The 24,009-nt window shown below is 46.6% G+C and overlaps 1 protein-coding gene across 1 annotated transcript in view; it reads left to right on the top strand.

Moving 5' to 3' along the window:
• LOC311132497 (microtubule-actin cross-linking factor 1, isoforms 1/2/3/4/5-like) overlaps positions 1-24,009 on the top strand; it is a 235,581-nt gene that overhangs the window by 181,027 nt on the left and 30,545 nt on the right. Inside the window, exons 60-68 of the mRNA XM_084165778.1 lie at positions 412-3,891; positions 18,361-18,522; positions 18,767-18,937; positions 19,842-20,008; positions 20,331-20,490; positions 21,544-21,870; positions 22,311-22,395; positions 22,586-22,812; positions 23,090-23,296. Coding sequence (XP_084021904.1) covers positions 412-3,891; positions 18,361-18,522; positions 18,767-18,937; positions 19,842-20,008; positions 20,331-20,490; positions 21,544-21,870; positions 22,311-22,395; positions 22,586-22,812; positions 23,090-23,296 — 4,986 coding nt within the window. The remainder of the gene's footprint in view (positions 1-411; positions 3,892-18,360; positions 18,523-18,766; positions 18,938-19,841; positions 20,009-20,330; positions 20,491-21,543; positions 21,871-22,310; positions 22,396-22,585; positions 22,813-23,089; positions 23,297-24,009) is intronic.

Raw genomic sequence — 24,009 nt, 5'->3', positions numbered from 1 at the left:
TCCAAACAAGCAGTGCTGATTAACATGCTGCCGGAGGAGAGGAGCGTCTGCATGCAGGACACTCACTCACTGATGCTCCCCTGCATTTCAGATAGCGCTGGGATATGCTGCTGCACTGCTATTGAAGTGACATAGTAACATGCGGACCTATAGACTTGTACTGTGGATTGCAAACCTTTGAGATTTTGGGTCATTTTGGTCATTGACGCGGATTAATGTTTGGGATTGTGGATTGGACCGGGAACGGTTGAGCAACTGAACTATTTTCAACCAACCAATTGAGGTATTTTCCCCATTGTTTTCTGTGGAATACTTATTGGCCCCGTCCCCAAGGGGGCCACCCTGCCCCTATAAAGGACCACTGCAGGCCGTCAGGGGATCTCCCCCAGGGTCAGCTGAGGGATGGGGAAGCCCCTGAGCCGGCCGGACTGCCTGAGGCAAAACCCCCGATGCCTGGGGAAAGGGGACGAGGATGAGGCCTACATCGAGGACTGCTATGTCCCCCAGCGCTCCATCTACGACACCATGCGCATCAACGAGCAGATCGACCAGGGGTCCTCCAAGCTCAGCCAGCCCTCGCGCAGCACCCTGGGCTCCGGCGGCGGCGGAGAGGCAAGCACCCTCTCCAGCAACGGCACCATCGGGGCTGACTTAGGGAGCGTCTTTGTGTCAAGGGCGCACGCTGATGCCGGAGTTAAAAGACTGGATGAAAGGGTGATCTTTGATGCCCTCAAGCTAACTGGCGATCCCCAGAGCATGTCGCCACCTGGAGGTTGCGGTGGTTCTGGTTTACCCATCACACCCTTGTCCTCTGCCTCCTGTGGGGCAGCTGCAGTAAAAAGGCGCCACCAGGGCGGTGATAAGAAAGACAACCCCAATCGTCGTTCCTGGAAAGCGTTTATGCCCCCCAGTTACCCGGAGTTTGCAGAGAGGCTTGAGTTTTCTCCTGGGGAGAGTGTTGAGAAGCGTCTGTCTGGTCCTGGGATTCCACTTTCTCTACTTCCGCCACCAACCCCCACCTCCACACCCCCCTTACCTCCTTACTCACCTTCCACTTTGTCGTCCGGGGGTCCTCACACTCCTCCTGTCTCTTCCTCCCCTTCGTTGACAGTGAGTCCCATTCCCCCCCTCCAACAACACCCAGTCAGCAGGCAAAAACAACTTCACCCCCTGCTCCAAAAACAACACAAGCAAATACATGCACTACCCTCCCCCTCAAAAGAACAGCTATCGATGCAGTTACCTGCCCAACCCCACCAGGGCTCTGTGATCACCCCACAGCAGAGTCCCGGTGCTTCCACACAGCTGGACAAAAAAAGGGACAAGCATCATAGGCGCCCAGCTGTATCTCCCAAAGCTGGTATCAAAATAATTACAGACGAGAGCCCTGAAGCGGCCAAGGCTTCTGACTCTGAAAGAGAGACTGACTCTCCTCTCCTAGAACAAGACCTGGACAACGCCCCTCTCCTACCCCAGTTGGCCCCACCAAAACCTGTGTTTTGCCCCCCGACCAAAGCACGCACCTGGCCCCGCAGCATGAGAGGGGGCAAGAGGTCCCACGGGGGCATGCGCCACCTCTTCCCCGTCCTGCCCCCCCTGCCCCCCTTACTGGGAGAGGACAGTGACCTGGACGAGGAGTCATTCTACCTACTGGACCCCCCCTCACCTTTCCTCCAGGAAGAGGAGGGGCTGGCCCATGGAGGGCTGCCTCTCTCCCCCTGGCTCAGCCAGGAGGGGGGTGAGGTGGGACTCTTGGGATGGGCTCCCCCTAACGGTGAGCTCCGGCAGCGAACCGCCTCTGAGCTCAAATTCGAGGAGGATGAACGCAGGATCTTACAGGAGCTGGAGGAGGAAGAAGCGGACATGGAGGAGGAAGGGAAAGGGGGGGAGGAAAAAGAAAAGGCGATGGAGGAGGAAGGAAAAAGAGAGGGGGAAGAAGTGGCAGATGAGAAAGGAGAAATTGAAGAAGAGGAGGAAAGGACTAGGAGAGAGGAGAGGGAGTGGGAGGCAGTGCTGAAGCTGGAGAATAAGGAGATAATTGACCAATGTTGGGAGGGGGACTCTGGAGAGGGCTGGGAACTCCAACAATCAGAGTCTTCTGGACATTGGCCCCTTCTGACCCCTCCAACAGGTTTTGGTGGGCCTAGGGCCCCCAGTGCCTCCCCCTGCCCCAGCTCAGGTGCCGGCTCAGATGACCTTTTCCTAGAGCTGGAGAGACAATGTTTAGAGGAGGAGGGAGGGGAGAGATCGGTGGACCCTGAATCTAGTGAGCCAACAGATCCCTACACCCTAGCCAGTGTAGAGGAGGAGGTAGAGGAAGAAGAAGAAGAGCTGGAGGAAGCCACTGATGCCTGTATATATTTTGTGGAAACTCTCCCTATGGAAATCGATCAAAGCACAGAGACTGATTGGACTGAGCCCCGGTTGGAAAACCCCTACACAGTTTCACCACCACCTAGTCCTGAACACATGGACCAGGTCCAACCACAGACTACTGAACACACTGACCTGGAGGAAGTACAACCCTGTTATGAACTCGATCAGGTTCTTATTGAATATGAACAATATCATATTGATGAAGAAGAGCAGAGTTGTCCCGAGACTACTGAGATGGACTCTGTCTGCGGACCTCTCCCGGAGTCAGACTCAAGCGGGGTCCACATGTCCCAGCCGGACAGAACTGCTTTGTCCGACACCACCCAGAACGACTGTGAACACGACCCTCCCGCTGAGACTGAGTGGGACCTGGACAGCGGGGCATCATCGGATCAAGAGGTCGAGGAAGTGAGCGAGGAAACAGGGTTGTGCCTCCAGACGGCCTCCCCACCTCCTCTATCCCCCAGCCCACAGAACCCTTATGCCGAGGGGGAAGAGGTGGAGAAGGAGGGGGAGCCGGACTGGAGTGCATGTGAGCAACCTGAGCCTAGTTGGGACAGTGGGGAGACTAGCGTGAACCAATCCCCCGGGTCTACCCACACAGATGGAGAAATGAGGGTTAGTGCTGCAGAGGATGTTGATGTACAAACTTCCTGTCAAGAGGAGCTGTTCTCTTCAGAGATTAGTGACGTTGCCAAGGAGACGACCTCTGTCACTGAGGGGATGACACTTGCGTCATCAGAGACTCGGGACTGCTCTGTCCCCGCAGATGAGGTTTCTTCTCTGGACATGTCTGGGCAGGACATGGACCAGAGGTCCGCAAGCACCCCCAAAGCTCTTGCAGACTCTCTCCCTCATACACACTCCCCTGCCCAACAAATAGACTCTGCCCCACCTTCACCCTTACCACTGTCCTCTGTCGAGCACGAGCCAAGAGGGCCAGGCCTGGACAGCAAAAACTCGGACGCCTTTGTGGCCACTGACAGTTTTGTTTACCTGGCGGTGTCCGTGCCACCCCTGTTCCCCCAGGACTGCCCACCCTCCCCGCTGGAATCCTCATCACCCCCCAGCCCCTTCCCCAAACCCTGCCCTGAGCCAGACGAGGGGGCCTTCCTTTGCGCTGACAGCTTTGTTTACTTGGCAGCCCCGGAGCGGCTCCTACAGGTGTCCGACGGAGGTTCTGCATGCGAGGACGCCCAGGAGCTGGACTATGGAGACTCATACTCTGAGGGTACCCAGTCGGGAGTGGACTTCATCCTTGGGTCCATGACCGGGGACAGTGACTGGGAGTCTGACGGCTCGGCCTTGGACCCCCCTTGCACCAACAGTGAGTGGGAGGAGCTGGAATCCGGGTTACTCCAGGGGCTTTTCAGGGAGGGCCAGTTGGAGGACCAGAGGCCCCCAGGGGCCACAACAGAGACTGAAGGGTCAGACTTTGAGTCCCCCTCAGGTCCAGTGACCACAGGGCAGGGAGGAGCGCCCTCACCCTGCCCCGACATAGAGACCCAGGCTGAGGTATAACCGATTTCCATTCATCTTTAATTGAGGTTAATAATCAATGGTCAAGATCTAGTCAGACAGAAACTGACACGGCTGGTCAGTGTTTCAGTCAGTGGGTCAGTCTCTCAGCTTGGTAGGATACATTTCAGGGTAAGGTGTTGTTTGTAGGTACTTGGTACAGTGTCTCAAGTTCTCTGTCTAAACCCCTCTTCTCAGCACTGTCCTCTTGTCTTAATTTTCACTGATTGGTCTCAGCATGTTCTTAATATCTATACTTCCTCTTATACGGCTGTAGGATGCAGTGTGATCACAGTGGCTCTCAATTCCTTTCAGTATTGCAAATGCATGAGGTTGATATAGACTGTAGTTAGACTGTAAATGATTGCAATATGGAAAGTACCCTCAGGCTGTCTGTGTGTGTATATGGTTGTGTATGAGGGAGCATGTTCGTGAAATGTACTTGAGACAGAACATTGTGTTTAGAGAATATAATGCGCTACTGTTTTGATCCATAGTGCAGTGTTGGCACTATTTAAGTGTATCGCATATAAACAGCTATGTGTTGTTTGCGTTGACTCTAAATTGCAGCTACACTAAGCTGTTTGAAATGTCTCAACTTACACTACGGGTGTTTACGTACCTCACATGTTTGTGTACGTTCACATAGATCACAGGCTTAGAAGTAAGCACTTCCATCTGTTTCATATAACTTGTATACGAGTTCAGTATTTGAAGGACCGGTATTTGTGTATGCAGTGAGACTTCTGAATTCTTTGACATTTTCAGACGTTGGTTTTGATTACTTTATTAGATATAATCCTAAACTGTATATAAGAGAATGTGAATTTATATTTCAACACCATGTGGTTTCATTGAGCAATTCAAGTCTGAATTTGGCAGTTAAGCACACATTCTGCACCATTTCACGAACATTCCATTGTGCTAGTAGTTGTTTGCCTTGATCAAAGTCTTTCTCTGTTGTGTGACTTCCGTTCCTCTGGGTCTGCATATCCTCATTGTACTTTTCCATTCTCTTCCGACTCCCTGTGATTGTGTGTGTGGTTCTGTATTTGTGGTTCTGTACAGTATTTGTTTGAGCCTTACTGTTTCTTACATCTTGCTTTAGTCTTTGCGCGTCCTCACCACCACATACTGTACTTCCATTCAGTTCTCTCCCTGTGCTCTTTGTGTTTATGTGTGTATGTCTTTCTGGGCCAGTGTGTTTGACAGGCTGTCATGCCTTAACTAGGGCGTGCTCTGCCTCACACTGTCTGTCTGTCTGTCTGTCTGGGGTGTCCTTGTCCCTGCCTGCCTGATGGACTTATTATTAAATGACTGGCTCCATCAGCTACACACACTGGTGGCCTGGTCCTGGCCTGCTGGTCATCCTCATCTCATTTACTATGGGTGTGTGTCTGTGGGCTTCATCTCATTTAGTATGTGTGGTTATGTGTAGTCAAGGTCTCTCTGGCCCTCCTAAATGCAGTCCGATGCCCTGGATTTGACTGAAGAGGATCAGAGTTATAGTCTACTGTAGTAGAAGGAGGTTTCTGAGGGGAAAATAAAATCACTGTCCATTGGCAGGGTAGCAATCTCCCAACCCTAAAAATCCCCCATGCTTCCCCCTCTCTCTACTTTTTCACACCCTCTCTTCTCTCTCTTTTTCTCTCTACCCTTCCTCTCTCTCTCTTTCTCCCCCTTCACCCTTACCCCCTCTCTCTCTCTTTCCCCTCTCCACAGTCAGATGGCACTGTTCTAGAGATAAGGAAGTGAGAAGTAAACACTAGGGTTCTATGGAGGGAGAGTTGCTGTTGCCAGTAACACCCAAACACTGTACAAAGTTGTCGGGGGGGAATATAAATAGAAGATAAGGGCGTGCCAGGGTCTATCTGAGCCGCTGAACTCCAGCTATGGCCAGTCGCCCTCTTCAATGCCAAAGGCCACTTTTGACAGGAAACCAAATATACAAGTGACCGTAGATTGTTTTAGCGGCAAGGTTGGTAATTCATGTTTTTTTCAATTGAAATGGTGGCCATTTTGGTACAGGAGGGAGCACTGTGAGGGGAAAAAAGAGCTGTATGGCTGAACACCTGGAAGTACTCAAAGATACGGCCCTGGTAAAATGATAAGGAGGGCTAACTTGGCAGGGCCAATCAGAAGGGCCTTGGTTTGATGGGTGGCATCGTTTCAAGGCATATCTCTGTATCCTTGCACACTGAGACAAAGACAGACAGCTGGACGAAGGCTTAGGACACTGAAAGGGAGACAGGACAGACAGACATTAACTTACTGGAAAGAAAGAAAAGGCAGACAGATATGCATAACACTAGAGCTGACCCGATTTAGTCGACTGATCGATAGGCTGTCGGTCGACCAAGATTTCTTTAGTCGAGCAGTAGCAAAACATTTATAAATATATATATACAGTACCAGTCAAAAGTTTGGACACCTACTCATTCAAGGGTTTTTCTTTATTTTTACTATTTTCTACATTGTAGAATAATAGTGAAGATATCAAAACTATGAAATAACACACATGGAATCATGTAGTAACCAAAGAAGTGTTAAACAAATCAAAATCATTTTATATTTTATATTCTTCAAATAGCCACCCTTTGCCGTGATGACAGCTTTGCACACTCTTGGCATTCTATCCACCAGCTTCATGAGGAATGCTTTTCCAACAGTCTTGAAGGAGTTCCCACATATGCTGAGCACATGTTGGCTGCTTTTCCTTCACTCTGCGGTCCAACTCATCCCAAACCATCTCAATTGGGTTGAGGTCGGGTGATTGTGGAGGCCAGGTCATCTGATGCCGAACTCAATTACTCTCCTTCTTGGTCAAATAGCCCTTACACAGCCTGGAGGTGTGTTTTGTGTCATTGTCCTGTTGAAAAACAAATGATAGTCCCGCTAAGCGCAAACCAGATGGGATGGCGTATGGCTACAGAATGCTGTGGTAGCCATGCTTGTTAAGTGTGCCTTGAATTCTAAATAAATCACTGGCAGTGTCACCAGCAAAGCACCATCACACCTCCTCCTCCATGCTTCACGGTGGGAACCACACACGCGGAGATCATCCGTTCACCTACTCTGCTTCTCACGAAGACACGGCGGTTGGTACCAAAAATCTAACATTTGGACTCATCAGACCAAAGGACAGATTTCCACCGGTCTAATGTCCATTGCTCGTGTTTATCGGCCCAAGCAAGTCTCTTCTTCTTATTGGTGTCCTTTAGTAGTGTTTTTTTTTCTTCCAGCAATTCGACCATGAAGGCCTGATTCATGCAGTTTCATCATAGCGCTTGATGGTTTTTGCGACTGCACTTGAAGAAAGTTATTGACATTTTCCAAATTGACTTACCTTCATGTCTTAAAGTAAGGATGGACTGTCGTTTCTCTTTGCTTATTTGAGCTGTTCTTGCCATAAAATGGATTTGGTCTTTTACCAAATAGGGCCATCTTCTGTATACCACCCCTACCTTGTCACAACACAACTGAAAGGCTCAAACGCACTAAGAAGGAAAGAAATTCCACAAATTAACTTTTAACAAGGCACACCTGTTAATTGAAATGCATTCCAGGTGACTAACTAATGAAGCTGGTTGAGAGAATGCCAAGAGTGTGCAAAGCTGTCATCAAGGCAAAGGGTGGCTACTTTGAAGAATCTCAAATATAAAATATATTTTGATTTGTTTAACACTTTTTTGGTTACTACATGATTCCATATGTTTTATTTCATAGTTTTGATCTCTTCACTATTATTCTACAATGTAGAAAATAGTAAAAATAAAGAAAAACCCTTGAATGAGTAGTTGTGTCCAAACTTTTGACTGGTACTGTATATATATATCATGGTGTACAAGACACCTGTCTGATTCTCACCTGTCTTAGTGGACTAATCCATTGTGGAGGCAGTGGGGATGGCACAGTCCATCACTTTAAGATCTGTTACAGAAATTGTATATTGTTATATTACGTAAGAACAACAGTTCAACACTAATAATATTTTTTAACAAATGCGCTTTCTCCCGCGTTGGATAGTGGTTCTGAAACACATCAGTGCACTGTTGAATTGGCTCCTTTTCCTAGACCATGTTGCTATGTGCATAATAGCAAAGTTAACCAGCATATTGGTGTTGAGAACAATGCGGCGGAGGCAGCAGCAGAATGAGAAGATGAGAAAACAGCCCTTGCCATATTGTCTAAGAAAAGGGAGGAGAAAGGAAACCCCTATTTAATTAGGTCTATAATCATTAGCCTAACTGTTAAATATGCCTGGCTTTATAAACCATCCATATACAGTGCATTTGGAAAGAATTCAGACCCCTTCCCTTTTTCAACATTTTGTTACGTTACAGCCTTATTCTAAAATGGATTAAATAAAACATTGTCCTCATCAATCTACACACAATACCCCATAATGACAAAGTGAAAACAGGGTTTTAGAAATTTTTGCAAATGTATTACAAATATAAAACAGAAATACCTTATTTACATAAGTATTCAGACTCTGTGCTATGAGACTCGAAATTGAGCTCAGGTGCATCCTGTTTCCATTGATCAACTTGATTGGAGTCCATCTGTGGTAAATTCAATTGATTGGACATGATTTGGAAAGGCACACACTTGTCTATATAAGGTCCCACAGTTGACAGTGCATGTCAGAGCAAAAACCAAGCCAAGAGGTCAAAGGAATTGTCTGGAGAGCGCCGAGACAGGATTGTGTCGAGGCACAGATCTGGGGAAGGGTACCAAAAAATGTCTGCAGCATTGAAGGTCCTCAAGAACACAGTCGCCTCCATTCTTAAATGGAAGAAGTTTGGAACCACCAAGACTCTTCCTAGAGCTGGCCGCCCCGCCAAACTGAATAATCAAGGGAGAGGGGCCTTGGTCAGGGAGGTGATGAAACCAATATTGAACTCTTTGGCCTGAATGCCAAATGTCACTTCTGGAGGAAACCTGGCACCATCCCTACGGTGAAGCATAGTGGTGGCAGCATCATGCTGTGGGGATGTATTTCAGTGGCAGGGACTGGGAAACTAGTCAGGTCCTCTGTAGCTCAATTGGTAGAGCATGGCGCTTGTAACGCCAGGGTAGTGGGTTCAATCCCCGGGACCACCCATACGTAAAAATTTATGCACACATGACTGTAAGTCGCTTTGGATAAAAGCGTCTGCTAAATGGCATATTATTATTATTATTATTATCGAGGGAATGATGGCGGAGCAAAGTACAGAGAGATCCTTGATGAAAACCTGCTCCAGAGCGCTCAGGACCTCAGACTGGGGCGAAGGTTCACCTTCCAACAGGACAATGACCCTATGCACACAGCCAAGTTAACGCAGGAGTGGCTTCGGGACAAGTCTCTGAATGTGCTTGAGTGGCCCAGCCAGAGCCCGGACTTGAACCCGATCTAACATCTTTGGAGAGGTCTGAAAATAGCTGTGCAGCGACTCTCCCCATCCAACCTGACAGAGCCTGAGAGGATCTGCAGAGTAGAATGGGAGAAACTCCCAAAATACAGGTGTGCCAAGCTTGTTGCGTCATACCCAAGAAGACTTGAGGCTGTAATCGCTGCCAAAGGTGCTTCAACAAAGTACTGAGTAAAGGGTCTGAATACTTATGTAAATGTCATATTTCAGTTATTATTTTATTTTTTATACATTTGCAAAAATGTCTAAACCTGTTGCTTTGTCATTATGGAGTATTGTGTGTAGATTGAGGCAAAAAAAAACATTTAATGAATTTTAGAATAAGGTTGTAACTTAACAAAATGTGGAAAAAGTCAATGGGTCTGAATACTTTCCGAATGCTCTGTATCTACAGGAATAAGACAGATCCTGCTTCTGTTAATTGTTTGTTTTTGTTTAATACCCTGCTGATTCCGTGAACACCAATTCACAAATGAATGTGACTGTTTTTAGTCTTTGCTGTAATAAAGGCTTAGCAAAAAAACGTTACAACAAACTCTCTGGTACGCTTATAATGTAGTTATTGTTGTTTACGTTGTTCCAAAAGGTCAGAAAATTATATTGTAATCTACGCAGCACCTGTTTGGCACACATAATATGCATGCAGCGCTTGCTCCTTACCTTATTTTTCTTGATCTAGAATATTTTCCACAACTAGTTAAATTCATTCCACACATTGACTTCCCCTTGACCTCATGAGCAACCAGTGAAAATTACCCAGTTTCGAGTTTATTTGTCACATCCTCTGCATCCATTTTGCTGTTATGGTGTTTGGAGTTTGTTATAACCAATTTATTGATGTGATTATGATATGCTATAGGTCAGTTCCTATTAGTCACGTGCAAGAGAGCAGGGGTTGAGGAAATAGGGAATGTTTTTCCGATTTCGGTAGCAGATCTTTTTAGTCAGAAATGGCTGTAATTATGTTGCAGCTTCAGCAACATGGACAGCGTGATAAACACTTTGATGTTCTGTGGTGGTCGCTGCAGCAAGGAGGAGAGAGAGACAACGGGTGCTAGTCACACAGTCACTCGCTGTCTTTTTTTTTTAACACAGCGCAGCATGTCTGAGCCCGGCCCGGCATGGCATAATTAAATCATTTGCTAGTCGGACTCCCTTTAGTCATTTATGTGTCTTAATTATTTAATCAAACCGTGTGCTTAAAGCATCAGACAAGCTCAGTGAATATAGTTGATTTGATTAAAACACATAGGATATGTCTATATATGGAAAAATACACGTTTACATATTTCGACCAATCGATGGGTCTAAAGAACAGACGACTCTTGGTTGACCAAGATTTTTAGTCGGGAACAACCCTACATAACACATACACAGTCCGGTGTTCAATTTCTTGTGATTCTGTTTGGTAAACGTATTTGAATATTTTCTGAATGTAAGATGAGCACACTGACACACATTCATATTTAGAAGAAAGATAAACGTAACAGATGTTTACAATGGAAGATGAACAGAAAGGCAGGAGACACTGACAGCGAGCATAGACAGACAGGAGAGATGCTTAAACACAGAGTACAGAGAGTGTAGGTGAGCTCAGATCCGGTAACACGGGCATATTTGATATGATAATGGCGGCACTGAAAGACAAGCAGACATCCAGGAAGCACCAGCAAAAGAGAAAGGGAGGGAGAATGAGGGAAAGAGAGAGAGATGGTTAAGGCCACAATGCCCCGAGTGCAAAAATTAGCATGAGCTTGGTTCCTTTTCAAATGCAATCTATCATCAAAAAGGGATATTTCTCCACCTCTTTGATGATTGATTGATTCAGCACTGCCCAGTCTGACCATTGTAAACTACTGCAATATTCTAACATGGAGGACAGGGCAAAAATATATCCTCCCTCCCTTTTCGAGTTCTACTAAAAAGGAAACCGGGGAGGATAAGGATGGGGACAGAGAGAGACAGGAAGAGAGTGAGTGGGCAGCGCAAAGGCAGGAAGAGAGGGAACGAGGGAGGATAGGGAAGTCTGTGACATAGAGTAAAGGGCTGCTAGCCTTCTCCTCATTGATTTGGATGGAGTGATATTGTATCACAGTAGTTCTCAGAAGAGTGATAAGATATGTCCCACTCTATTTATATAAGTCAATACTCCCACTGCAACTTTCTCAATAGCATGTAGACATGCTGTCTATAGTAAGGGTATGTATACATGTGTTGGGCTTTAACAGTAGTATGTTACACTGTCCCTATTTGGCATTTATTAGGATCCCCATTAGCCGCTGCAAAATAATCAGCTACTCTTCCTGTGGTCCACATGAAACATGACATAATACATAGTACAGAACGTAATTAATCAAGGACTGACATACAGTTGAAGTCGGAAGTTTACATACACTTAGGTTGGAGTCATTAAAACTTGTTTTTCAACCACTCCACAAATTGTTTTAACAAACTATAGTTTTGGAAAGTCAGTTAGGACATCTACTTTGTGCATGACACAAATAATATTTCCAACAATTGGTTACAGACAGATTATTTCCCTTATAATTCACTGTATCACAATTCCAGTGGGTCAGAAGTTTACATACACTAAGTTGACTGTACCTTTAAACAGCTTGGAAAATTCCAGAAAATTATGTAATGGCTTTAGAAGCTTCTGATAGGCTAATTGACATCATTTGAGTCAATTGGAGGTGTACCTGTGGATGTATTTCAAGACTTACCTTCAACCTCAGTGCCTGTTTGCTTGACATCATGGGAAAAGCAAAAGAAATCAGCCAAGACCTCAGAAAAAAAATTGTAGACCTCCACAAGTCTGGTTCATCCTTGGGAGCAATTTCCAAACGCCTGAAGGTACCACGTTCATCTGTACAAATAATAGTATTCAAGTATAAACACCATGGGACCACGCAGCCGTCATACCGCTCAGGAAGGAGACGCATTCTGTCTCCTAGAGATGAACGTACTTTTGTGCGAAAAGTGCAAATCAATCCCAGAACAATAGCAAAGGACCTTGTGAAGATGCTGGAGGAAACAGGTACAAAAGTATCTATATCCACAGTAAAACGAGTCCTATATCGACATAACCTGAAAGGCCGCTCAGCTAGGAAGAAGCCACTGCTCCAAAACCACCATAAAAAAGCCAGGACAGGCCAACTGCACATGGGGACAAAGATTATACTTTTTGGAGAAATGTCCTCTGGTCTGATGAAACAAAAATAGAACTGTTTGGCCATAATGACCATCGTTATGTTTTGAGGAAAAAGGGGAAGGCTTGCAAGCCGAAGAACACCATCCCAACCGTGAAACACGGGGGTGGCAGCATCATGCTGTGGGGGTGCTTTGCTGCAGGAGGGACTGGTGCACTTCACAAAATAGATGGCATCACGAGGAAGGAAAATAATGTGGATATATTAAAGCAACATCTCAAGACATCAGTCAGGAAGTTAAAGCTTGGTCGCAAATGTGTCTTCCAAATGGACAATGACCCCAAGCATACTTCCAAAGTTGTGGCAAAATGGCTTAAGGACAACAAAGTCAAGGTATAGGAGTGGCCATCACAAAGCCCTGACCTCAGTCCTATAGAATATTTGTGGGCAGAACTGAAAAAGCGTGTGCGAGCAAGGAGGCCTACAAACCTGACTCAGTTACACCAGCTCTGTCAGGAGGAATGGGCCAAACTTCACCCAACTTATTGTGTGAAGCATGTGGAAGGCTACCCGAAACGTTTGACCCAAGTTAAACAATTTAAAGGCAATGCTACCAAATACTAATTGAGTGTATGTAAACTTCTGACCCACTGGGAATGTGATGAAAGAAATAAAAGCTGAAATAAATAATTCGCTTTACTATTATTCTGACATTTCACATTCTTAAAATAAGGTGGTGATCCTAACTGACCTAAGAGAGGGAATTTTTACTAGGATTAAATGTCAGGAATTGTGAACAACTGAGTTTAAATGTATTTGGCTAAGGTATATGTAAACTTCCGACTTCAACTGTACATACATTTAAAATGTCACACATAGCCGGCCTACATATATCTAGGTCTAATACATAATACAGTGAAAATGACGAAACAAGATATATAAAATTGCTGTGTCTCTTCACAGTCCCTGTACTGTCCCTTTTGTGGATAAAGTTTGTGAATAAAGTGTGTGGCTTGGTCTGTTGCAGTGTTGGTGGGAAACCAACTCATGTCATTAACCTAGTTCGTACTACAACTTCAGCACGCTATGAAGGTCTACAGTGTGGGTGTGTGTGCATGCAAGATTGGCAGTGATGTTAGTTCCAGTCTGTAGGTGAATGGAGTTGAATCAGGCAGTAGTTGTTTGTCCATTTTGTCATGATTTAAGGTGGTGATTGTTCCTGAGTGATGCTCTGGACACCAGCCATGAGGACTGCTGCGGCTGCCTTTCCTGTACTGCATTTAGCTGGTTAACACACACGGAAACACACACATGGACTTGACACACACAAACTTCGAGCACACCCACATTTGCATGCACGCACACAAACCAGTACACACGCTCAGACACACTCAGACACACACTGTTTAACACATCAGTGTTTAGTGAATACTTGTGGTTTTTGGTGTATGGAGAGAGAGATAAAGGGTGGATAGAGACTGAGTGAGATGTGTCTCAAGTAGAACGTTTCTGAGATTTATAAAGTTTTCTCCTTTTGAGCCGGGAGGTGGAACTGGCTTGAGCCAGAAACATTTTAGGGAAAAAAAATGCGTCCATCTAAACTGAATTGTGGCTAAAGTGAGAAAGCCAATGTCGGGTTGTGGTTTGGGCCAAGAGGGAGACGAGGGGAGAGAATGCAGAGAAAAGAAGGGAGGTTGGAGGGGGATAGAGGGGTGGAGGGGAAAGTGAGGGGTTAGGAGTGAGTGATGAAATGTGAGAGAGTGTGGAGGAGTGTGTGCGTGTGTGCGTGCGTGCATGTGTGACTGTTGAGCTACTGCCATGGTTCAAGAGGGGGGAATGAGAAACATCCAAGATATTTTCCAGAGCTCTGGTTTAGTGGAGTCGAATGCTTTGAGCTGGCTAGAGAGAGGGAGAGAAGGATGAGAATGGGAGTCTGGACACGCGAGCGCACACACGTTCATTCAGTCAAACACACAGAAAACACACGCGCACAACCACAGTCCGGGATATGGATAGGGTGGAGTGGGTCATGGCTGAGGCTCATTGTTGTCGAGGCAGTCAGGCTTCCTGTTAGAAGCAGGGAGGAGGCCCATCACCACAACACAGCTGTGACACACACAGACACACAATCCAAGACACACATTGTTCTATTTTAGCATCCCTGTTCTCTTTCAAACTCCTACACGTCATTTTCTGGCATGGAAAAGCAGCACTTTCACACAGTATTTACTCCAGATGAGCAGAATCCAGTAAAAACAGTCATAAAAATAATAATCTTACACACTCTTACTCATAAAAGTCACCCTCCCCATCATTCCTTCTCACAAACGCAACCCAACGGTTTTGTACTACATTGCCGGTAAAAGGCAAACAATAGTTCAAGGCACTTATGAAAAATCCTTTGTCTTTAGTGTTTTTCTCATTTTAATTTAATCAAAATCGAATGAAATCAAAGTTTATTGGTCGCATACACAGATTTGCAGATGTTATCGAAAGTGCAGCGAAATGCTTATGTTTCTTGATCCATCAGTGCAGTAATGCCTAGCAATAAAATAAAAAACAATACACATAATCCAGAAAAAATATATATACAGTGAGGGAAGAAAGTATTTGATCCCCTGCTGATTTTGTACGTTTGCCCACTATCAAAGAAATGATCAGTCTATAATTTTAATGGGAGGTTTATTTGAACAGTGAGAGACAGAATAACAACAAAAAAATCCAGAAAAACGCATGTTAAAAATGTTATAAATTGATTTTAGAAAGATTTCTGGATCCCAGGTGTCTTTTATACAGGTAACGAGCTGAGATTAGGAGCACACTCTTAAAGGGAGTGCTCCTAATCTCAGCTCGTTACCTGTATAAAAGACACCTGTCCACAGAAGCAATCAATCAATCAGATTCCAAACTCTCCACCATGGCCAAGACCAAAGAGCTCTCCAAGGATGTCAGGGACAAGATTGTAGACCTACACAAGGCTGGAATGGGCTACAAGACCATCGCCAAGCAGCTTGGTGAGAAGGTGACAACAGTTGGTGCGATTATTCGCAATTGGAAGAAACACAAAATAACTTTCAATCTCCCTCGGCCTGGGGCTCCATGCAAGATCTCACCTGGTGGAGTTGCAATGATCATGAGAACGGTGAGGAATCAGCCCAGAACTACACGGGAGGATCTTGTCAATGATCTCAAGGCAGCTGGGACCATAGTCACCAAGAAAACAATTGGTAACACACTACGCCATGAAGGACTGAAATCCTGCAGCACCCGCAAGGTCCCCCTGCTCAAGAAAGCACATATACAGGGCCGTCTGAAGTTTGCCAATGAACATCTGAATGATTCAGAGGAGAACTGGGTGAAGGTGTTGTGGTCAGATGAGACCAAAATCGAACTCTTTGTCATCAACTCAACTCGCCATGTTTGGAGGAGGAGGAATGCTGCCTATGACCCCAAGAACACCATCCCCACCGTCAAACATGGAGGTGGAAACATTATGCTTTGGGGGTGTTTTTCTGCTAAGGGGACAGGACAACTTCACCGCATCAAAGGGACGATGGACGGGGCCATGTACCGTCAAATCTTGGGTGAGAACCTCCTTCCCTCAGCCAAGGCATTGAAAATGGGTCGTGGATGGGTATTCCAGCATGACAATGACCCAAAACACACGGCCAAGACAACAAAGGAGTGGCTCAAGAAGAAGCACATTAAGGTCCTGGAGTGGCCTAGCAAGTCTCCAGAACTTAATCCCATAGAAAATCTGTGGAGGGAGCTGAAGGTTCGAGTTGCCAAACGTCAGCCTCGAAACCTTAATGACTTGGAGAAGATCTGCAAAGAGGAGTGGGACAAAATCCCTCCTGAGATGTGTGTAAACCTGGTGGCCAACTACAAGAAACGTCTGACCTCTGTGATTGCCAACAAGGGTTTTGCCACCAAGTACTAAGTCATGTTTTGCAGAGGGGTCAAATACTTATTTCCCTCATTAAAATGCAAATCAATTTATAACATCTTTGACATGCGTTTTTCTTGATTTATTTGTTGTTATTCTGTCTCACTATTCAAATAAACCTACCATTAAAATTATAGACTGATCATGTCTTTGTCAGTGGGCAAACGTACAAAATCAGCAGGGGATCAAATACTTTTTTCCCTCACTGTATCAATTATATATATATATATCTCAGAACGAGCAATGTCAGAGACTGGAATATAAATATATATACATATAAGGGGCAGCAGGTAGCGGTGAAGAGCGTTGGGCCAGTAACCGAAAGGTTGCTGTTTCGAATCCCTGAGCCGGCAAGGTGAAAGAATCTGCCATTCTGCCTTTGAGTAAGGCAGCAACTGCTCCCCGGGCGCCGACGACGTGGACGTCGATAAAGGTTGCAGACGGTGCAGTTGTTTTGTTGACGTTGAGGGAGAGGTTATTTTCCTAGCACCACTCCTCCAGGGCTCATTGTTTTTGGTAATCAGGCCTACCACTGTTGTGTGGTCAGCAAACTTGATGATTGAGTTGGAGATGTGCGTGGCAGTCATGGGTGAACAGTGAGTACAGGAGGGGGCTGAGAACGCACCCCTGTGGGGGCCCCCGTGTTGAAGATCAGCGTGGCGCAGGTGTTGTTGCCTACCTTCAACACTTGGGGTCAGCCCATCAGGAAGTCCAGTACTCATTTGCATAGGGAGGGGTTCAGACCCAGGGCCCTGAGCTTAGTGGTGAGCTTGCAGGGCACTATGGTGTTGAGGGCTGAGCTGTAGTCGATGAACATCATTCTTACATAGGGTATTCCTCTTATCCAGGTGGGATAAGGCAGTGTGCAGTGCAATGGCGATTGCATCGTCCATGGAGCTGTTGGGGCGATATGCGAATTTCAGTAGGTCTAGTCGGGTAAGGTGGAGGTGATATGGTCCTTAACTAGCCTCTCAAAGCACTTCATGACGACAGAACTGAGTGCTACGGAGCGATAGTCATTTAGTTCAGTTACCTTTGCTTTCTTGGGTACAGGAACAATGGTGGACATCTTGAAGCAAGTGGGGACAACAGACTGGGATATGGAGAGATTGTCCGTAAACACTCCAGCCAGCTGGTCTGCACATCTGAGGACACGGACGTGGCTTGGGAAGCCATCTGGGCCGGCAGCCTTGCAAGGGTTAACACGCTTAAATGACTTACTGATGTAGGCCATGGAGAACGAGAGCACACAGTTTTCGTGAGCGTCGGGGGTCCGCGTCGGCGGCTCGATGTCAACAACTCTACTAGTCCTTCTGTTTCTATACCAGTCATTCTTCCCACTGTTCTCAGAGCAACTCTTTTGTTCCGGCCCATAGGCTTTGCCAGTTCTGGTCTATGTGTGTGTTTGCCAGTTCTGGGCTGTAGAGTGTGTGTGTGTGTGTGTGTGTGTGTGTATGTGTGTGTGTGTGTGTGTGTGTGGCCCCGAGGTTTGGCATCTCTACCATTGGGAACCACCATGGCTAATTTCAAATCCCTGTAATCTCTATACAGCTCTATGGGAAAGTAGCCATTTTGCATTTAATCCCCGTATTTGATTTCAGGACTTTGTGCTGGTTTTCTTTAGAGTTGGATGCCCATTGTCAACGTGCTGTGTCTCCAGCCCTAGATGGTGGTGTGTGTTTGAGTACTGTGGGCAGACAGGCAAAGGGTGTGTTCAACTCCCCCTTTTTAAGGTACCCTTACTTTCTATCTCTCTAATCCTTATAATCCCTTTCTCCTCTTTCTCCTCCCACCCTCTTTTTCTTCCCGCGCTCCCCCTCTTTCTACTCCTCTCTCTTTGTCTCTCGCTCGCTTTCTCTCCTTTCTCTCCATATCTCTCTTCTCTCCCTCCTCCATGTATCTCTCTCTCTCTCCTCTCTCTCCCCCCTCCCTCTTCTCTCTCTCTCTGTCTCAGGCAGTGGAGAGGGAGCAGGTGGACAGCATTCAGCCCAAGCTGCAGCACGTGAACGCTGTGGGCCAGGGCCTGATCCAGAGTGCAGCCAAACACACAGACACCCAGGCCCTGGAGCACGACCTAGAGACCACCAACCTCAGATGGAACTCCCTCAACAAGAGGGTAAGTCTGTCTGTCCGTCTGTCCATCGGTCTGTCTGTGCTGATGTTTGGGCTAAGGTTTGAGTGTGTGCGTGCATGCGTTTGTGTCTGACTGAGTATGTATATTTATGTGTTGCGTTTGTTTGGTGTGTTCCGAATGGAATGATGGGTTTGTATGGAATCAGGTTTATGTCTATATGCATGTATACCTGTCCATGTCACTAAAGTACTTGTCCCCCTCACACACTGCATTGTTACTTGACCAGGTTGCAGAGCGCATCGCCCAGTTGCAGGAAGCTCTGTTGCATTGTGGGAAGTTCCAGGATGCCCTGGAGCCTCTTCTGAGCTGGCTGAGTGATACGGAGGAGCTGGTAGCCAATCAGAAACCCCCGTCAGCAGAGTACAGAGTGGTCAAGGCCCAGATCCAGGAACAGAAGGTGAGAGAGAAAGGGATAGATGGAGTGAGGGATTAGTATCTGGATGGAGAGATAGATGTAGTGAGGAACATAGATTTTATTTCAATACCAAGTCTTTTCCCTACATCAGATACTCAGTCATTATGACTAAGAATTTACTGTCCATTAGAGACATTTGGAACCTAGATTTGGATAAAAACAAGCTTAAGAGATTTTATTCATATATTCATTATTTAGAGAATAATAGAATGGGCTATTACTGTTATTCAATTGTCCTTATTTTCACCAAGAGACATTTAACATGTGACAGGGAAACACACTCACACACACCTAATTATCTGGGTGTTTTGGTGGAGGAAAAGCTCAGTTGAGTCTGCCAGTCTGGTTGGCATTCAACACACCAGTTAACACAGATGTCGGATTACAATGTTTTTCAGAGAAACCAAGCGGCAGAAAAAACACAATGTCTGCTCTCACTCTTTATCTGAAACACTTCCCGTGTTTGTGTGTCGAGGAGCACGGCGGATTCAGTCCCCCCCCCCACTCAGTCATGCATGTTTACATCCAGGAAACTGGAAATTAGTGCTGTTTACCGCAGGCTTGTTCAATGTTACTGAACAGTTATGAATGGGAAGAAGGGGAAGTACTGCCAAATTGAGCTACTACTCATAGTGGACGTCCTCAAAACAGGAGTGGCCTGATATTTGAGATAGTGTATTGTTGAGGAACACTGCAAAACTTTGCGGTATTGAATGTGAAGTTTGTTCTAGCTATCTTACCAACTCATTTATACCGAAATCCTAGAAGCAGCGACTCTTCTGGTCTTGATTATACCCCTAACCCTAATATACATGCAGAACAAACAGTATGAGAGTTGGTATTATTTGTGGTGTTGAACGTACCGTTTATGTCTCTCATTTCCCAGCTGTTACAAAGACTGCTGGACGACCGCAGAGCCACTGTTCAGATGATCCAGGGAGAGGGAGAGAGGATCGCAGCCACTGCCGAGACCCAGGACAAAGACAAGATCCAGAAACAGCTGGAGAGTCTGGGAGAGAGATGGGGCGAGCTGCTGGAGAAAGCCAGGGCAAGGTAACGTACATTATTGTATGGACACACTACACATAGGAATTGATATAACCGGTCACCATTCATCACATACATGCACCACAGTCAGCAAATACATCTTAACACCACAAAAAGACTCTTACACATGCATAGTGTACACGCATGCATAGTATGCACACGCTCACACTAGCCTACCTACAGTATGCATTACCATTACTTCAGTACACAACCCACACATTCCTGACCGTCACATCTGAATGCTTATTTGGATCCACAATGAGACATTGACATACAAAGGCAACCCAAACGCTCACCACCTCTCTCCCTCCTCCTCCCACCTCTGCAGGCAGTGCCAGTTGGAGGAGCTGCAGACGCTGGCACTCCAGTTCCACGAGGCGGTGGAGCCTCTTGGAGAGTGGCTGAGTGCCACCGAGAGACGCCTGAGCACCGCCGAGCCCATGGGAACCCAGACTTCCAAGATCACCCAGCAGATTACAAAACACAAGGTAACGTGTATGACGGTAACGTGGATGACTGTGTCACAAGGTAATATGTCCCCCTCGAGACACAGGTTGTGTTTTCGGTTTCCTTTGATGAAAAGAGGTGAACAAGGGCAGAAAGGAAGGTATAAGGATCTGGAATGAAACCAGAGAGTGAAGAGGATGGCACCGGAGTAAACAATTGGTTACATTCCAATGAGAGAAAGAAAGGGAACCCCGGGCTCAACCATTTCCCCCTCATCATTTTGATATGATTTGATATCATTTCAATATTATATTTCATTGACTGTTTTTGTTGTTTAGGATTTTATGTTGTCTTTCTTGAAAGTTATCATGCATATTCAGCTTTCATTCGTTCTTTATGATTTATTATCATCCATTATGATTTCTCATCTGCATCCTCTCATTTCCCTATTGTTTTCTTCTGTTCTCCTTCTTCACCCCTCCCCCTCTTCACACACCCCTCCCCTCCCCTCTACCCCTTCCTCTCCACACACACCACCCCTCCCCTCTACCCCTTCCTCTCCACACACCCCTCCCCTCTACCCCTTCCTCTCCACACACACCACCCCTCCCCTCTACCCCTTCCTCTCCACACCACCCCTCCCCTCTACCCCTCCCCCTCTCCACACACACCACCCCCCTCCCCTCTACCCCTCCCCCTCTCCACACACACCACCCCTCCCCTCTACCCCTCCCCCTCTCCACACACACCACCCCACCCCTCCCCTCTACCCCTCCCCCTCTCCACACACACCACCCCTCCCCTCTACCCCTCCCCCTCTCCACACACACCACCCCTCCCCTCTACCCCTCCCCCTCTCCACACACACCACCCCTCCCCTCTACCCCTCCCCCTCTCCACACACACCACCCCTCCCCTCTACCCCTTCCTCTCCACACACACCACCCCTCCCCTCTACCCCTTCCTCTCCACACACACCACCCCTCCCCTCTACCCCTTCCTCTCCACACACACCACCCCTCCCCTCTACCCCTTCCTCTCCACACACACCACCCCTCCCCTCTACCCCTTCCTCTCCCCACACACCACCCCAGGCCGTCCATGAGTCCGTCTCCTCTAGAGGAGCCGAGGTCGACCGCCTCGAGGCCCTCGGCCAATCCCTGGCGCCCCTCAGCTGCGCGGCCGACCGCGATTGGCTGGGGGAGCGCGTGGGGGCGGTGCGGCTAGGCCACTCAGAGCTCAGTGATTGGTGCCAACACAGGGCCGTCATGCTGGAGCAGGCCCTGGCCAATGCCCAGCTGTTTGGGGAGGATGAGGTGGAGGTGCTCAACTGGCTGGCTGAGGTGGGCCAGAGGCTGGGACAGGTGTCGGTGCAGAGCCACCAGCCGGGGGTCCTCACCCAACAGCACAAACACACACTGGTACGATACTATGGTTTGGACAGGGAGTAGCTATACTACACAAAATATACTATTAGTAGTATATAGTACACAAAATAGTACACAATAGTATATTAGTACTTAATAGTATATTAGTACTATCGCACTACCGCAGGGAGTATTGTATTGGCTAGTACTGTCTAGACATTGAGTAGCAATATGAATGACTCCTATTACACTCTATAACATAGTTGTCAAACCCATTCCACGGAGGGCAGAGTGTCTGCGGGTTTTCACTCCTCCCTTGTACTTAATTGATGAATTAATGTCACTAATTATTAAGGAACTCCCCACACCGGTAGTCTAGGGCTTCATTAAAAGGAAAAACCCAAAACCTGCATACACTAGGCCCTCCATGGAATGAGTTTGACACCCCTGCTCTGTAAGGTGTTCATTCTGTTTCTCTCCCCTTCCCCCATCAGTCTCTGAATGAAGAGATCGTGAGCAGGAAGAAGCAGGTTGACCAGGCCATTAAGAACGGACAGGCCCTGCTCAAGCAAACCACCGGTACAGTACAACCTCTTAACTCTGGATACTACATAATCTCTTTGATTCTGGACCAGCTCTCCCCTAGCCCGCATCTAACCATCTTTATCACTAGCCAAACAACCAGAACTGTTCCTGGACCTGTCATTATAACTGCAGATAACCACAGAGCCTGCATTCCACTGACTGGGTCTGTTGTTAACCCCCGCAGGTGAGGAGGTTCTGTTGATCCAGGAGAAGCTGGACGGTATCAAGTCTCGCTACGCTGAGATGACGGCCGGGAGCAGCAAAGCCCTCCGCACCCTGGAGCAGGCCCTGCAGCTGAGCACGCGATTCGCCAGCGCCCACGACGACCTCAACCAATGGCTAGACAAGGTGGAGACGGAGCTCAACATCATGGAGCCCGACGCCACGCCAGCCTATCAGGAAAGACAGAAGGTAAATGTGCCTATATATGCTGTGAATATACTGTATATTGTGTAAATATATTTACAGTCTGCAATATTTCCAGATGTTCAGTGGTCATTTCAATTAATGATACACCCAATGATTCTTGAAGAATAACTTATAGGTTTGTTATTCCTTAGCCCAACTGTCTTACGGTTATTAGTCTTCAACACTGTAGCGTAAATAGGAGTTATATCTTGAGTTGAAGATACTCAATCTCTCTCTCTCTGTGTGTGTGTGTGTGTGTGTGTGTGTTTCTCTTTCCCAGGAGCTGAAGTGTGTGTCAGCGGAGAAACGTCTGGTTTTGGACACGGTCAACGAGGTGGGCAATGCCCTCTTAGACCTGGTGCCCTGGCGTGCCCGTGAGGGTCTGGACCGCCTGGTGGCTGACGCCAACCAGCGCTACCGAACTGCGGACGAGACCATCACCCAGCGGGTACAGCTGGTACAGGCTGCCATCCAGAGGTCACAACAGGTACTGCAATGTGACAAAATGAAATCAATGTCTATTGGGTACTAGCTATTGAGTACTAGCTGCTGAGTCCATTCAGTGATCGTATACGTTTGCAGTGGATGATGGTGTTGATAGTCAAAGGTGGGATTTGTAAGTTCAGGATTTGAATAGTTTTAATTTTTATGTCTTCTTTCTCTGTGTCTATCTTGGTCTGTATGGTGTGTAGAAGTAATCCATGAGGTTTCTGCTGTCGTTGTCAAGAAGAGGATGATGCTAATGTTGTAGCATTTCCCTCTGGTCTCTTAGCATGAGGTGGCTGTGTGTAATGCTAACTACTGTAAATGCTAATAACATCTCACTCTGTCAGTTGAATTTGTTTGTATTTTTTTATTTAACCTTTATTTAACCAGGTAAGACAGTTGAGAGCAAGTTCTCATTTACAACTGTGACCTGGCCAAGATAAAGCAAAGCAGTGCGCTTAAAAACAACAACAACAGTTACATATGGAATAAACAAAACGTACAGTCAATAACACAATAGAAAATCTATATACAGTGTGTGCAGATGTAGTAAGTTATGGAGGTAAGGCAATAAATAGGCCATAGTGCAAAATAATTACAATTTAGTATTCACACTGGAGTGATAGGTGTGCAGAAGATGATGTGCAAATAGGGATACTGGGGTGCAAATGAGCAAAATAAATAACAATGTAAATAACAATATGGGGAATCCAC

This window comes from Coregonus lavaretus (assembly GCF_964263955.1).
Source record: "Coregonus lavaretus genome assembly, chromosome: 7".
In the NCBI taxonomy this organism is placed as follows: Eukaryota; Metazoa; Chordata; class Actinopteri; order Salmoniformes; family Salmonidae; genus Coregonus; species Coregonus lavaretus.
The sequence above is the reverse complement of the archived record's forward strand: the minus strand, read 5'-3'. Positions and strand labels throughout refer to the sequence as shown.